General features: G+C 37.4%; 1 protein-coding gene across 1 annotated transcript; it reads right to left on the minus strand.

The window, feature by feature from the left end:
- Positions 1-3,982: 3,982 nt before the first annotated feature.
- LOC137402413 (uncharacterized) lies at positions 3,983-8,231 on the minus strand. Its single transcript, XM_068088911.1, has 16 exons — positions 8,112-8,231; positions 7,850-8,037; positions 7,373-7,747; positions 7,023-7,248; positions 6,774-6,943; positions 6,550-6,692; positions 6,248-6,429; positions 6,040-6,158; positions 5,814-5,969; positions 5,553-5,729; positions 5,313-5,463; positions 5,064-5,239; positions 4,807-4,985; positions 4,580-4,726; positions 4,290-4,498; positions 3,983-4,212 (listed from the first exon to the last, which is right to left on the minus strand). The coding sequence occupies exons 1-16, from the start codon at positions 8,224-8,226 to the stop codon at positions 3,983-3,985; spliced, it is 2,943 nt and encodes a 980-aa protein (XP_067945012.1). The 5' UTR covers positions 8,227-8,231.
- Between the last annotated feature and the right edge of the window lie 5,577 nt (positions 8,232-13,808).

Here is a 13,808-nt window from a genome sequence, read left to right on the forward strand (position 1 = left end):
AGATACCATTATCACTGGCGACTATCAAAGGTCTATCACAATAGTGTTACAGTGAAACTCGGCTAACTCGAACTTCACGGGACCGAGAGAAAGTGTTAGAGTTATCAGAGCGTTCAAGTTATGAGAACACTGTCACAAGTGCATGTATTATTGTATTTATCAGTACATATACAAACTATAAATAAATCAAAAGCATTGATTGCTTGTATCAAGTTAAGGGACCTCTCATGTAATGTTTTAACAATTTTTATCAGAAAGTATAAATATTCTCCATTATTGCTTGAGATTCGTTTGTTTGTTTTAGGTGATGTGACTGCCAGGACATTTCAAATTAAAATAGGCAAAACCTGATCGCGGTTGAAACTCTCAGAAAAAAAGACATATTTTTCTTTTGAACGTTTTAACAAAAACCAGTTTTGCTGATTTTTCTTAAAGTTTATCTGAAGGTTACTTCGCTTCTCCTTGCTTGCGGAGGGCTATCCCTAAGCAGATGTTTGGTAAAATTTCATTTTTTGCAAACCTTTAGAGAAGTCGTTAACAAAAATATTTTGCAGATTGTGGTGATAATGATGCCTAAGAACTAATAAAAGTTGTTGTTTATCTATATGGCTTGGAATAAAGTGATATTCTAAAGCGATAATAACCGTCTCGGTAGCCGTTGGGCAAAAAAACTGTTCGAGTTGACCAAGTTGAGGTCGAGTTATCTAAAGCATTTTATCATTGCGTGGGAACGAACTAAACAAATCCATTCAAGTTACCCATGTGTTCGAGATATCCGAGGGCGAGGTTATCCAAGTTTCACTGTATTTTGATAGGTATTATTGTCCACAATCATATGGCAGCCGATTCACAGCTTTGTTTTTATTACTCTGATAGTCCCACAAGAGATAGTCATGTGTATTATTTATGTGTACAGTTATTTTCTAATGAAGCAAGGTTGTCAAGTAGTGTAGAGATTAGTGTGTCGGTTTACAAAGCAGAATGTTTGTTTAATTCCTGTGTGATGATATGGTTTTCCTATTGCTTTTAGAATAGCTGAGGACAGACGGACACGACTATATTACAGTAAAGACTCTAGTAGTCAATAGTTGAATCTCAGTCTTGGCAGATTAACTTGTGAGTGGAGAGAAACTCAGGCAGTAGTTCCCTCTAATGTTGGCAGCACTAAGTATTGGTAGAAGAAATTAATAGTAAGGACGTACATGCTTGTCAACTAGTCTATCAGTTCAGTGAAAATGATCATGAGTTTCCTTCATAATACTGACTGACTCTAAGCTATTATGGTTAGCAGCACTGCTTGAAGGTAAACCAATTCAATTTGACATTATAGGCCAGTTCCAGACTTCAAAATATTGGAATTATCGTGCTTGATATACAGTCATTGTAAAAGGTAGATTGTTGTCATTTCGGGCAAAAGAAATTACGGGAGGAACTTATTAAGCTATCTCAACTTTTCCGATACAATTTGTCTTTTCATTAACAATATTAATAATTGTCAGCTTTCAGCAGCTCTGTTAAGTGCTGTAAGCTGAGTGATGAAACTGCTTTTAGGACTGCCTCCGTTGTAACTTCGTACAATCTATTAATATACGGCTTTACATTTTTCAATTTGTTGAATTGCCGAAAATGATTAAAGTAAAAGTGTGAAGTTATCTGGAATTTGTTGCGCAGACAAGATTTTGACAACATCAATATTATTATAGTGAGTGTGGCTTTTATTGCTTTTCTTACATACAATTTTAGAGATCACTGTCAGGGTTTGAAACGATAGATGACCAATAAGTCAAAAAAAATAATAAATTGTGGGATCACGAAACACCACAACTGCTGCAAAACATTGCTTTAAGCACTGCAATACATTAACAAGCAAACATGGGAGAAACAAATATCAAGCATGGGAGTTGTCCAACCATCACAGCTGATACAATGTAAATATATGGGACATCAGTTGGATTGGGAGTTGTCTGATCATTATAATGAAACGCTCATGAATGAAAAACAGGACAAAATTGTTACTAAATCACGATTATTATTGATCAACACCACTTAATATGAAAGAGACTAACTGGCTACAACAATTATTAATGGATATTCAGCGAAGCAAACAACTCTAAAGAGTATCAGGCAAAAATGGAGGTATATCGCCAATATTACAGGAGCCAGCCAAATTTATTACTTGTTGGAGTGAAGAAGCAGCCGGCTTGCACCAGATCAGCAACCAGCCATCAGTGAAAGAATCATTTACAACACTTTATTTAGTATATTTAGTTATAGCTTATAACATCATTATAGTCTAGAAAATGTTGTATTGTAGAGCAGTAGAAAAATATAGCATAATTATTTATTAACTCAGATATTGTGTTTTATGAGAAAATATTGACGAAATGGCTGTAAAAAGAATGGCATAATGTGATAATACTTTTTCTTACTTCATATAAATTGGCTAGCTAGTAGCGTCTTAGGGAGAGAATTATTGTAAAATTAATTTTATAATGCTGCCACTGTTAGTTTTTGAGTTATGGCCAGTTTTGTACAATTTGTTATCGGACTTAGAATATTTTTCACTTCTCATTCGCTTGTCGTCATGGAATCCCAACCACAGTAAGGAATTTTAGCTCACCACAAGGAATCTGAAATATAAATTACACAGAAGCTTACGGAAAGACCGCAAGTCAAACACAACCAACCAATGACATTCGACAATGGCTCAAGATCAAGTATAAAAGAGGGGCAAAATCAAGGAAAGAGCAGGAGAAGCTGGCAGCGAGCCAGACGACAAAGGGGAGCCGCAAAAAAGAGCCAAGATAGGAGGATTAACATAAGCCCAAGATAGCCAAGGAGCCAGCAGCAATCAGCTCGCCGAGGATAGACTCAACAAACACGATTCACCCAAAAAGAGGTAGCAAGCCAGGAAGCCATAAAGCCCTGAGAGAAGAGAACTAACTCAGCCGCCCCTGTTTACAGAAAGAGCTACTGCTACACGCCTAACAGATACGTACTCATTTAGCCTAGAAAAGGGCTATAACAAGATAGGATACACAGCATATTGTTATTTTTGCTTGAGTTAGTGAGTCTTGACAGAATAATTGTTATTTTGACCTTTGGAGAAAACTAGAGTTCACAGATCCGTGGAGACAAACCACTGGTGTGTTATTGTCGAATATAAGATAATTATCTGCAGACAATTGCAAATCTCACAATCATAACACTACTTGTGAGCATTGATACTTGGGCTCATTATTGGCAACAGTGTAATACTGTCAAACTGATTTCAAGGAAAATTATAGTAGTACCCATCCCCATTGATTGATTGGTTGGCTCAATTTTGCTTTATAGCAACGGTCTGATTTTTGTGGGGCAAAAGTGCCACTGTGTCTGCGGTCAAAATTTGTCTTGGGGAAAAATTGAACTCAAGGTCCAGAGGCTAACCATTACACATAAAACCATTGTAGTATTTCACTCAAAGGAAACAAGTATCAAATAATCATTACAACAATTTTTATGACAAAAAAAAACAAATCTATTCATATATTCATTAATAATTCAATTTTAAACATTTGTTAAATATTAAATAACAAATTTCTCCCTTGACATCACCATTGATTGATATAGCAAAGTTTAGTTGTCACTAGTTTTACATTTAAATAGACTGTATGCTAAATATTTGTCAAAAAAAGTATAATTTGAAAGATTTTTTTCAGATCCTTGGTTAGTGATTTTCTGCTGCACACTTTCATATGTCACATTAGTTGCATGCTACAAAATTTAGTTGGGCTAAATGAGTTTGTTTAATATATAGGGTCATTTAGTATGACCTCTTACAATACTAAAATTGGTAAGTAGGTATAAGTGTGGAATTGCCTCTAATGTTCTTACTTCTGTAAATAAATGCGTTTATTTTTTCCAATAATGAAAATGAACAACTTTATAGATTATGACAATAACATTAGCTTTAACAACAGGCAACAAAGTCAAAAAACAATTAGTTTCCTATCAGCACACAATAGCTTTCCCGGTCAGCCACGCCGACCAAGTAGCCAGAGAACTTGACGCCAGGGTTTACGTTTATGATCTCGTAAGTGCCAATCCCTTCTTTTTGTAATATAATGTCAACTGCTACATAATCTGAGCCCCGAATAATCCGTCTCTCATTTGTGTTCGCGTATCTGACATCTGGATTACTGTTGACCGACACTCCATTGATACGGATATCTAAAAGATTAAATGAAGGTTAAGCTTACAAGAGTGCCGTTTATATTTCTTCGTACAACAAATAAAATAATAATTACCATTTTGAAACTGCTCGGGTACAATGATGGTCAGGTAGTTCTTGAAATGTTCACCATCTTTATAGAATCCACGACTGTAGAGAGGAGTTACGACTGTCGACTTGTTCGTGTACAATTCTACTGGTGCTACTGCATGCCAGCAGGGATCAGCAGGTTCACTGTTGTAAGCTGAAGCTTGCGATTTAATAAGTTGCATTACCATAATTGGTCTAAAAGAAAATAAAGGAAGTAATATTGATTCCAATGTAACAACACAGTACTGGCAAATAAAAGCAAGTTTAGTTATTTACCGGGTCGCTGTGAGGGAGTAAGCGCGAGTAGACCTCAGTTTAAGCTCGGTGTGATCGCCTGCTCGAGCAAGCGTCCTGGCATCTCCATTCCATGAAATTCTGGTATTATCATCTTTCGCAACTACCCTGAATATATCTCCAACAGTCCTGCCAACAAATGTAATAATTAAGGGATTGCACTGTTACAGCGGACATGTGAATAGAGGCAGTGTAGCCACCCGACTTACCTAAACCAAGTTGGGACTAGGTTGAATCGGGTGCCCCAAGAAGTCGTTGGTAGAAGCTGAGACGCGAGATGATCACGCGATGCAGACAGTTCAACTTTTGTACGTATGTTTCCAGAAAACACCGCGACTGGCTTATTGGCGGTAATTCGAGACCCTGTGAGATCATCTTTGCTTTGAGCCTACAATAATTCCAGAAACAAGTAAAAGATTGGCTCAAACAAGCACTCCCGAAGACATGCACTACTTAATCAGCTCACCTGGAAAACTTCATATCTGTGGAGATCTACATTGACATCCTGCACTTCATTATCATCCCATGTAATAGGAGCTTTTGGTGCAATTATTACATTTGTTGTTCCATTCATAACAGCAACAACTGCGAATTGTGTTTGTATGGTGGCTGGAGAGTAGCTGACGGTATAGTAGTCCATCCCTAAAAAATTTAAATCATGTAACTAACAGCCATTACACAAAGTAGCTACAAAATGATTGTTAGCTTACCATACCCAATTTGCTCTGTTCCATAACCACAAAGGCATCTGCAGAAAAGGTCTCCTTGTTAATACCCATCAATGTTACGGGCTGATCGCAAGTCACCAAAATCGATGTGCGTTGCACACCAGTTCCCATAGTTCTAAGGGCAGCAGAAACAGCAAACTAAAAAGAATGATACAATATGTTCGATACAAACATGGTTCGATTGTTCAAGGTCTAGAAACTGAATCAAGATCGGATCAGGGATATACCTGAATTCTATCAGCTCTTGCGAGTGGCTCATGGACAACTGTGGTTACATCGTATGATGGGGCATAGCGTTTGCCTGGCGTCTCCATTCGGCATGTGCTTTTGACCTCACTCTGTGCTCCCACATAAATCTCTAGTGCGTAGTTACGAGGGTATTCTACCAAGTTCTCTTCAAATGTCTGTAAAGAATTTGCATTAAAATGTGAAATTTGCATAGCTAGCTAACTCCATGACAAATAAAAGTAATATTATATATCACTTACGAAAATGTAAGTGTAGCCCATTGGAGGAAGCCCTAGATCTTCATCCACCTTTCCATCGCCATCATCATCAACTCCATTAGACATTTCCTCATCTATCTTACCATCGCAATCATTGTCGATGCCATCTCCTGACACCATCCGTACGTTGGTACATGTCTGTATATATAATAGAGGTTTAATATTTGCTATAAACTAACAAACGACGCGTCATGTCAAGGTTACTTACAATGTCACTGGAAAAGAAGTTGAGACCAATAGCATTTCCATAAGTTTCCCGGTTTGCTTTTCCATACAGCAGTGCCATCCATGTTGCTTCAGGACTCAGATTACTGATAAAGGTCTGGCCTGTAAAAATATCATAACAGTAATCACAGAACTATGCACGACTTGAAAAAACTATCAACTTTGTATTATAAGAAATTACTTTCCTTGACCCTGTGGGAGACGAAACACCAATCCTTCAATTTCTGGATTGCCAGGCATTTCTACCCAATCATTGCGCGTGCCAATATCAATTTCTCTACCTTCTGTGTCAACAATAAATAGCCCCTCTCTGTATTCCTTTCGAATAGCTAGTACAATGTAGTTGTTAAACGAAACTTGGTAGTTTCCTTGCCTGCAAATATCATATTAATATCAATCATTAAAACATAAAATCAAGTTCAAGGCATAAAATCATTAAAGGCATAAAATCTAGTTCAACGCAGGTAGGTAAAAGGTAGGTAAAATTGCCTACCTTTTGCCTGAAAGTGGCGTTACAAATCTGTACTCGCGGCTCCACCGACTTTCAGGTATTACCACAATGGCTGCTGGGTCATTGAAGAGGTAGTTTGGCGGGGCAGACTTCGTGATTTGGATAACAAGAACTGGTTTGTCAGACTGCAAGTAGTATATAAAAGGATTAGCAACAATATTTTACTATAGTAGTTTACGGCAACTAAAACCATTGGTGAACAGTACCTCTATGTTGACAGGTGAAGAATTATTCATGAAGATTTGGTGGTATTCTCCTGGTTGTAAAGTGAATACTTCTGTTGCTAAACTCTGAACATCATCGAAGTAGGAAAATATAATTTCTGTGTTGGTATCTTTAGCCAGTATCTTGAAGAGGTCACCTTCATCAGCCTCTCCTAAGTGAAAGCAAAAAATTATTGCTGGCGTGTCAATGCTGAACCGCTAACAAAGATCTATGTTAGTGAAAGTACTAACTTGGCATTGCCATAGTTGAAAAGGAATTTCCCCACGTATCTGTTGAAGGAAGTTGTTCAACTAGATGGTCTCTGGAGCCCTTGTCAGATGGAACACGGGTTCTAATATTTCCGGAGAAAAATGAGAAATGAATGTCGTCATCGCTGTATACTCTTGTACCGGTTATATCATCTACTGACTGTACTTCTAGAACTTGATAGGCATCAAGGATCACTGAATGAGTAGTCTAAAAATAAAAATACAATGAGAATTTACATCTGAATAATAAGACGAAAATTATGCATCAGAATAGAATTATGAATAGAACCAAAATCAGTTATAAGTTGTAGGTCAGTGCTTGGAGTACTTACAGGACCAACAATTGGTTGACCATTGTCAATTCCATCTAAAGTGACACCATTTTGTACCACCATGTTGATTCTTGTGCCATTTTTTACACCAACAACCGCAAACTGGCATCTATCATCTTCAATTACCACAGGACTATTGCAGTAAGCATAGTACTCGCTCCCGAGGACGTTTATGGGAAGGGCCAAAAAGCCATCAGTTGAAAACTGTTTCTTATTGATGCCGTAAACCACCACAGGCTTGTTTGCAACTAACTTGATGCCTTTGTTTGTTATTGTAGATTTGCCAAGTCGAACACTGTTGACAGGAGTTTGTCTCATGTTTGGGTTGATAGCGAGTTGCAGCACGCTCCCAGGACTCGCAGGTACATCATTATACTAAAATTATCATAAAAATGTTAGAAGCCATCGCTTCACCTATTAAGATACAACAAGACAATGTAAGGTAAAAATCAAAACAAAATGAAGAAATGAACTCACTGTCGGATGTCCTTCACCATTGAACAAAGGCGACGTTACAGATACCAATGTTCCTGGTTCTAAAGGAGCAATATATAACTCTACTTGATCAACATATCCCGCAGGTAAATCTCTCACAATATTAGACATGAAGGTTATAGCGAAGCTTGTGCCCGTGGCATCTCTTTGAGTCGGAGGCACCGAATAATCTAAAATAAAATCTTTGGTTAACAACATGCGAAGTCCTAGAACACATATTACACAGCCTAGTAAAACTACAAACCTTTGCAATCCTCATCGACAAGGCCATCTTCATCATCATCTTTGCCATTGCCACAAGTTTCTTCGTCTGTAGTGCCATCACAATCATTGTCTATATTGTCTGGGACCTCGAGCATATCAGTTTCTTGACATCCAAATGTGTCGAACTGGTATCCTAATGTTGAAGCAAAAGATTCCCGATCGCTAGCACCATATCCAATAGCCATGAACCTCTGAAATGGCAGTTTTACCATTATGCAGGTCATCAAAATTAGTTGCATTTAAGACATGTACCTCACTGTTGTGTGTATTTCACTTACCCTGCCGCCACTCATTTTTAATCTATGCATTGCGTTTGGAGTGAGTTCCACTACACCCGCACGATAGGGTAACGCTCTGCCTCGTGAAACCGAAACCAAAGCCAAAGAAGTGAGCTCAACTCGATTATCATCAATCATCAGCCTCTCCAGTTCATTTTCAGGAACTGCGAGCAAAACCCAGACCTTGCTGTAATCCCGCTCTTCAGCATCTTTGAATCGTGGTAGATAAAACTCATTGGCATATTGGTCCACGCTTGGCAGAAAATACATAGATGGATCAGCTGGATCTTCGTCTCCCACGTTCTTTCCATTTTGCGAGCGGATGAACACCGACACCAAAATCGCTCGCTGAGCTCGAATATGAGTCAAAACGGACATGTCCATAGTTACCGGAGACACTAAAACAACACAGTACAGTCAATGTAAGATGTAATGATAACGAGGTAGTGATTAATCAAGAAAAATTTGAAGCGTACTTACTTCCAATGACAATCTGGCTGACAGAGTTTGATGATATCAGCTCTACTTGGGTTTCTTCGCCATATGCTATCATTTTTACTACATCGCCTGGCACTGCTCGAGGAGTTGGAACATATATAAATTCTTTACCCCATCGATGTGTTCCAAGAACCTGCTCCACAAGGTGATCACGAGATGTCTGGTTGTGATCTTGATAACTACGAACATTCCCAGTGAAAACAGAAATCTTTCTGCTAGATTGAATTTTCACTCCTGTCAGATCACCGGCCGATTGAGCAAGGTATGTGGTCTCAGGTTGAAGCTCAAATGTTATGGTTTCTCCTGAAACAAGTTTTAGTTACATAAGTTATCAATGGGAACAACAATGAAAGGAACAAGACATAAGTATATAACATAAATATAAATACAAGAAATAAAACAAGATATCCATCCAAACAAAGTAATTAAACTATACCATTTGTGTAGCGGAGGCCATTGTAGTCAACAGTAATAGTTTCACTAGCTCTGTCAGGAATTGTAATTCGAATGATCGCTGGCTCCTAAAAAATACTTGCCGATGCTCAATGCTGAAGCTCAAAGAGCGTGCAAGACAGTTATCTGATCTCAGGTTATCTAGCCATTCCACACAACCTTTACCTTAGCGACAATAGCAAACTGTGTTTGAATGCTCTGCAGAGTGTAAGACATGACGTAATAAACATGGTTGTTCAGCTCCCATGGGAGAATAGAATACGAGTCGGCCGAAAATTTTTCTACATTGAATCCTTGCACCGATATGGGTTCTTGAGAGAACACTTCCACAACTTTGTTTGCAAGCGAACCATCAACATAGGTATGCCTAAAACAGATAATGAAAACTAACGAAGTTGCCAAACAAACAAAATGAAGCCTGTGCCATCAATCTATTCCAAGAGCAGTGGCCATTCAAAGCTGATACTGATACCTATTTATTTATACTGATCTATCACAGCACAGTGCTCAAGATGGCCAGTGGACTAGTAGATACATAATATTTGCGAACCTGATGTCTTGGCAGAGTTTAAAGCGATAGCATTGTCGAGACATGATAGTTTGGACAGTTGATTTTTCACAGTCGCTATCCATCAGATACGGTATGGTAATGTTAACACGGTTTCCAATTGTTGCCTGGTTGCATACATAAAGATCAACAGGCCTGTCTACTGGGTAATCAACAAAATTGTCGATGAACACCATTCTGAAGTACGTTCCATATGTGCTCACACTAGACTGCCCTACAACAAATTAAGTCCCATCAAAAATAATTAATAGGGAATTACTAGCAGCGGAGTTATTTTACTATTAGTATCCAGAAAAGATCAGAAACAAAATCTTGTTTTTTTATAAAAAAAAAACATCCATCATTATCATCCAAAAATGTTCATAGCAAGGTGTAAACAACATCCGTAAAGTTTGCTGGATGATCTTTCAGAGGCTTAATTAAAAAATGTAACTTCCGGTCAAAATTGTTAAACAAGGTTACTGTTATTCACACATTCAGTTGAGTAAAATCTTTGGCTATCTAAGCTATTCATGCTAAAAAAGACAACAGAACTTGAAACCTGAGCCTACTTACCATCCGTGAGTGCTATAGCAAAAGTTAAAGCAATCAAGACCGTCCGTATGACAGCCATGTTGGCAGCAAACATATTTCAGATTGCAGCAACACTCTTTCCTCTCTGTGTCCACCACAGCTCCGTATGATTACCCTCCAAAGACCAAATGCAACTGATTCTCTGAGGGTTTGAGCTGGTATTTATTTAGATTCTCAGAGTTAGCTATCAGCTTTTTTATTAACAATTTTGGATTAGCAACATGATGAAGCAGCTAATTGCCTAGAAAAGCTAAAAGGCTTGTTCAAATTAATCTTATCAGTAAAGCGCAGCTGATTTCACTGTCATGTAAAATAAAGTGTTTGCACACATGCTTGTGGGTGGAATGGTTTATGCTGTAAGAAATAAAGTGTGTACACACCGTTTATCGATTGAATCGTCCGTGTTGCCAAATAGAAATACTTGTCTGCGATAACCAGCAACGGACCGAAAGCTAAAGCCGAACAATCGTCAATGAGCAATATTCTTAGACTGGTTTGGTTGGTGAACAGTTAGTTTTTTTTCACACTTTATGTGATATTTGCTAAGTCTGAAATGTAAATCAAAAAATGTTGTCTTTCATTAAAATGTAAAGAACAGTAGACCGATGATAAGTATTCAACTAGTAAAAAGACAACATTATTCAACTCAATTCTGGACAGCCCTTTGTAACCATTGTTTGCAACACTGTACTTATATCAACACAACGTATTACCATTGACGATTAGTAGCGTTGTAAGTTGAGTGCAAACTTATCAGATAAACAAGAAATGTCCAGGTAAAGAGACAATATTCTCCATCCACTCCAATCAGAGTTGTTCCAGACTAGTTAATGTTCAAAGTATTTTAACTAACACTGTTGCAGTGAGGTGTGCTGTGGGAGATTATCAGGTGTTTCAGTAATGCACTGAGAATGACTGTATGCACAATAATTCTACAAAAATGCGAGTCAATGATTGGTGAATATGGTTAGTGTGTGGGCATACCAAGCAGATAGTTGAGAGTTCAAATCCAGTGCAATGGAATCTTTTTTCAACATCTAAATATGGATTCAGACGGATCTACGCAATTGTTATTATAGTAAAGAATAGATCAATATTCTCAATATAATATTATTAGATACAATTATTCTCAATATAATATTATTAGATACAATTATTCTCAATATAATATTATTAGATACAATTATTCTCAATATAATATTATTAGATACAATTATTCTCAATAGATCAACGCAAACATTTAATTAGCCACTATCTCGTAAAGATAAGCTAGTAGCTTGTAACATGTACTTCATTCACCCTCTCTGGTTCAATTTCGAGGAACAAGTCTTAGCATGGTGACTGCAGCTGTGAAAGAGCTTTTTTGCAACAAGGACGCTTGGAGCCCTTTTGCTACCGATAGCCTCAGGACCGTATCTACCTGTTTGAAAATGGTACTGCAGGAAGAGTCCGAGAGGGGTGCCGAGCTCCCTCTAGGTGGGGGGGTCTGGGGGTTCTCCCCGGGAAATTCTTTAGTATATCTAGTCGAAATGGTGCAAATCTAGCACACTTGCCTTCTGATGGGGCACATGTTCTAACAGCAAATTTGACATTATAATCCAGTTTTCTAAATATATAAAACTGTTTATTGAGATTGTCTTTAACAACGCTTATTAAAAATATAATGTGAATGAGAGCTGCTAAAGGGGTTGGCCACAGCTAGCATGAGGTAGAATTATCACCGGGTACAATGCTGAATGGTGTAGGACACGAGTAGTCTCTTATGAAATAATTTAATTAAATAATATTGTAGAGTTAAAAAGTAAAATTAATAGAGCATCATGTTAAAAATAATGCACTTATACTATAGTCTATAATACTGAGCAAGTAGTACATTTAAGTTTGAGCTATGAATGTTACATTCATAGCTCAAACTTAAATTTATTTCTATAAACAAAATATTTTGTACATAAGTATTCATTCACATATCTACTACTACAAAAAAAATACAACCATGTACAATTGTTTCCGTATGAAATGCTTGGAAGCATTCCCTTCATTAGAATCCAACGCTATAACGTTGCTGTGCTAGCTATCATAACGATTGTTTTTCTCGGTATATTCCAAGTATAATAAAAGTCTGAAAAGTTTGCATCACTTCTATCACCTGAATTATTTTTATTCTGATCACACAAAAAATCACTTACGATCGCAGGATGAAATAATATTTTATTTTATTGCTTTGAAAGTCGAGCCGATGTTGAGCGGTTTTTCCAACTTTTATTCTTTTCCAAGGAGGCACGATTTCTTTAGCTTTTAGCACAAAGCAACGCCTTTCAGATAATTGTTTCATATTGTAATTCATCGACTAATATCTTATTGATGATATTTAAAACTTACTAGCATTCACATCCTTACTAGATAACAGCTTTGTAAACGTCTACCAAAAGAAACATAGATGTCATTTCCCTACGCAACCGATAAATGACATTTTGGTGGTTTCTCCAGCCAAAGAGTTAAAATCAAGCAAAAATGGCGTGAATTCCAGGATTTTTAACCACAAAAAATGGTACTGCCATGGCAGTAGCTGCAGTATTATAGGAGGATACGGCCCTGGATAGCCTATACATGTAACTTGAGTGGCTTTGCTTACACATAATATTTAAGCCTATTGTTTTAGTCATCACGGTGAATAACTCATGTAAAATATAATTTTATCTCATTCAACTGTGTAGGAGGGTCCTTACAATATTCAGAGATTAGTTCTATGAGAACAATGTAGATCCGAGTCAATGTTTAGCTTCTTATCTCACCAAAGCTCATAACCAGGTAGAGCTGCTCACTCACATGTAGCTGGGGGATAAGACATTTGGCCAGGCAGGCTTGTATTAAAAAGTTCTCCAATGACAAGTGATCTAATAGTTTGAATGTTGCGGTGTGGGAGATTGGCTGAGGCAAATGCATCCAACCACTTATGGCTGCAGTCAACACGCCTATAAAATTTCACATTGTGGAAATCTCCATTGACATTTTGCCTTTCACTATTATTCCATATGATTAGAGCTTCAATGAAAGGATTACATTGGTTGTTCCATTCATAACAGCGGCAACTGCAAATTGCTTTGTATGGTGGCTGGAGAGAAACTAGCAGTGTATTAGTTTATCCCTACAAACTTGACCCCAAAATTTAGGATAAAATGTGCTAAAGAAGCAAGTTATGCCACTTGACTTACTGTACAGTCTGTAGGTTTCTTTTTCAAATGAGCAAAAATACTAATAGTAATGTGTTAGCATGGTTATGTTGGCGTTATGTGCATTTCATTTGCAA

This window comes from Watersipora subatra, chromosome 8 (genome assembly GCF_963576615.1).
Source record: "Watersipora subatra chromosome 8, tzWatSuba1.1, whole genome shotgun sequence".
NCBI lineage: Eukaryota > Metazoa > Bryozoa > Gymnolaemata > Cheilostomatida > Watersiporidae > Watersipora > Watersipora subatra.

Coding starts and splice junctions, on each gene's coding strand:
- LOC137402413 (XM_068088911.1), bottom strand. CDS start 8,226: ATGCTCGAGGTCCCAGACAATATAGACAATGATTGTGATGGCACTACA. Junction 5,970..6,039: donor ACTTCTTTTCCAGTGACATT/GTAAGTAACCTT, acceptor TTATATATACAG/ACATGTACCAACGTACGGAT. Junction 5,240..5,312: donor TATGGAACAGAGCAAATTGG/GTATGGTAAGCT, acceptor TAAATTTTTTAG/GGATGGACTACTATACCGTC.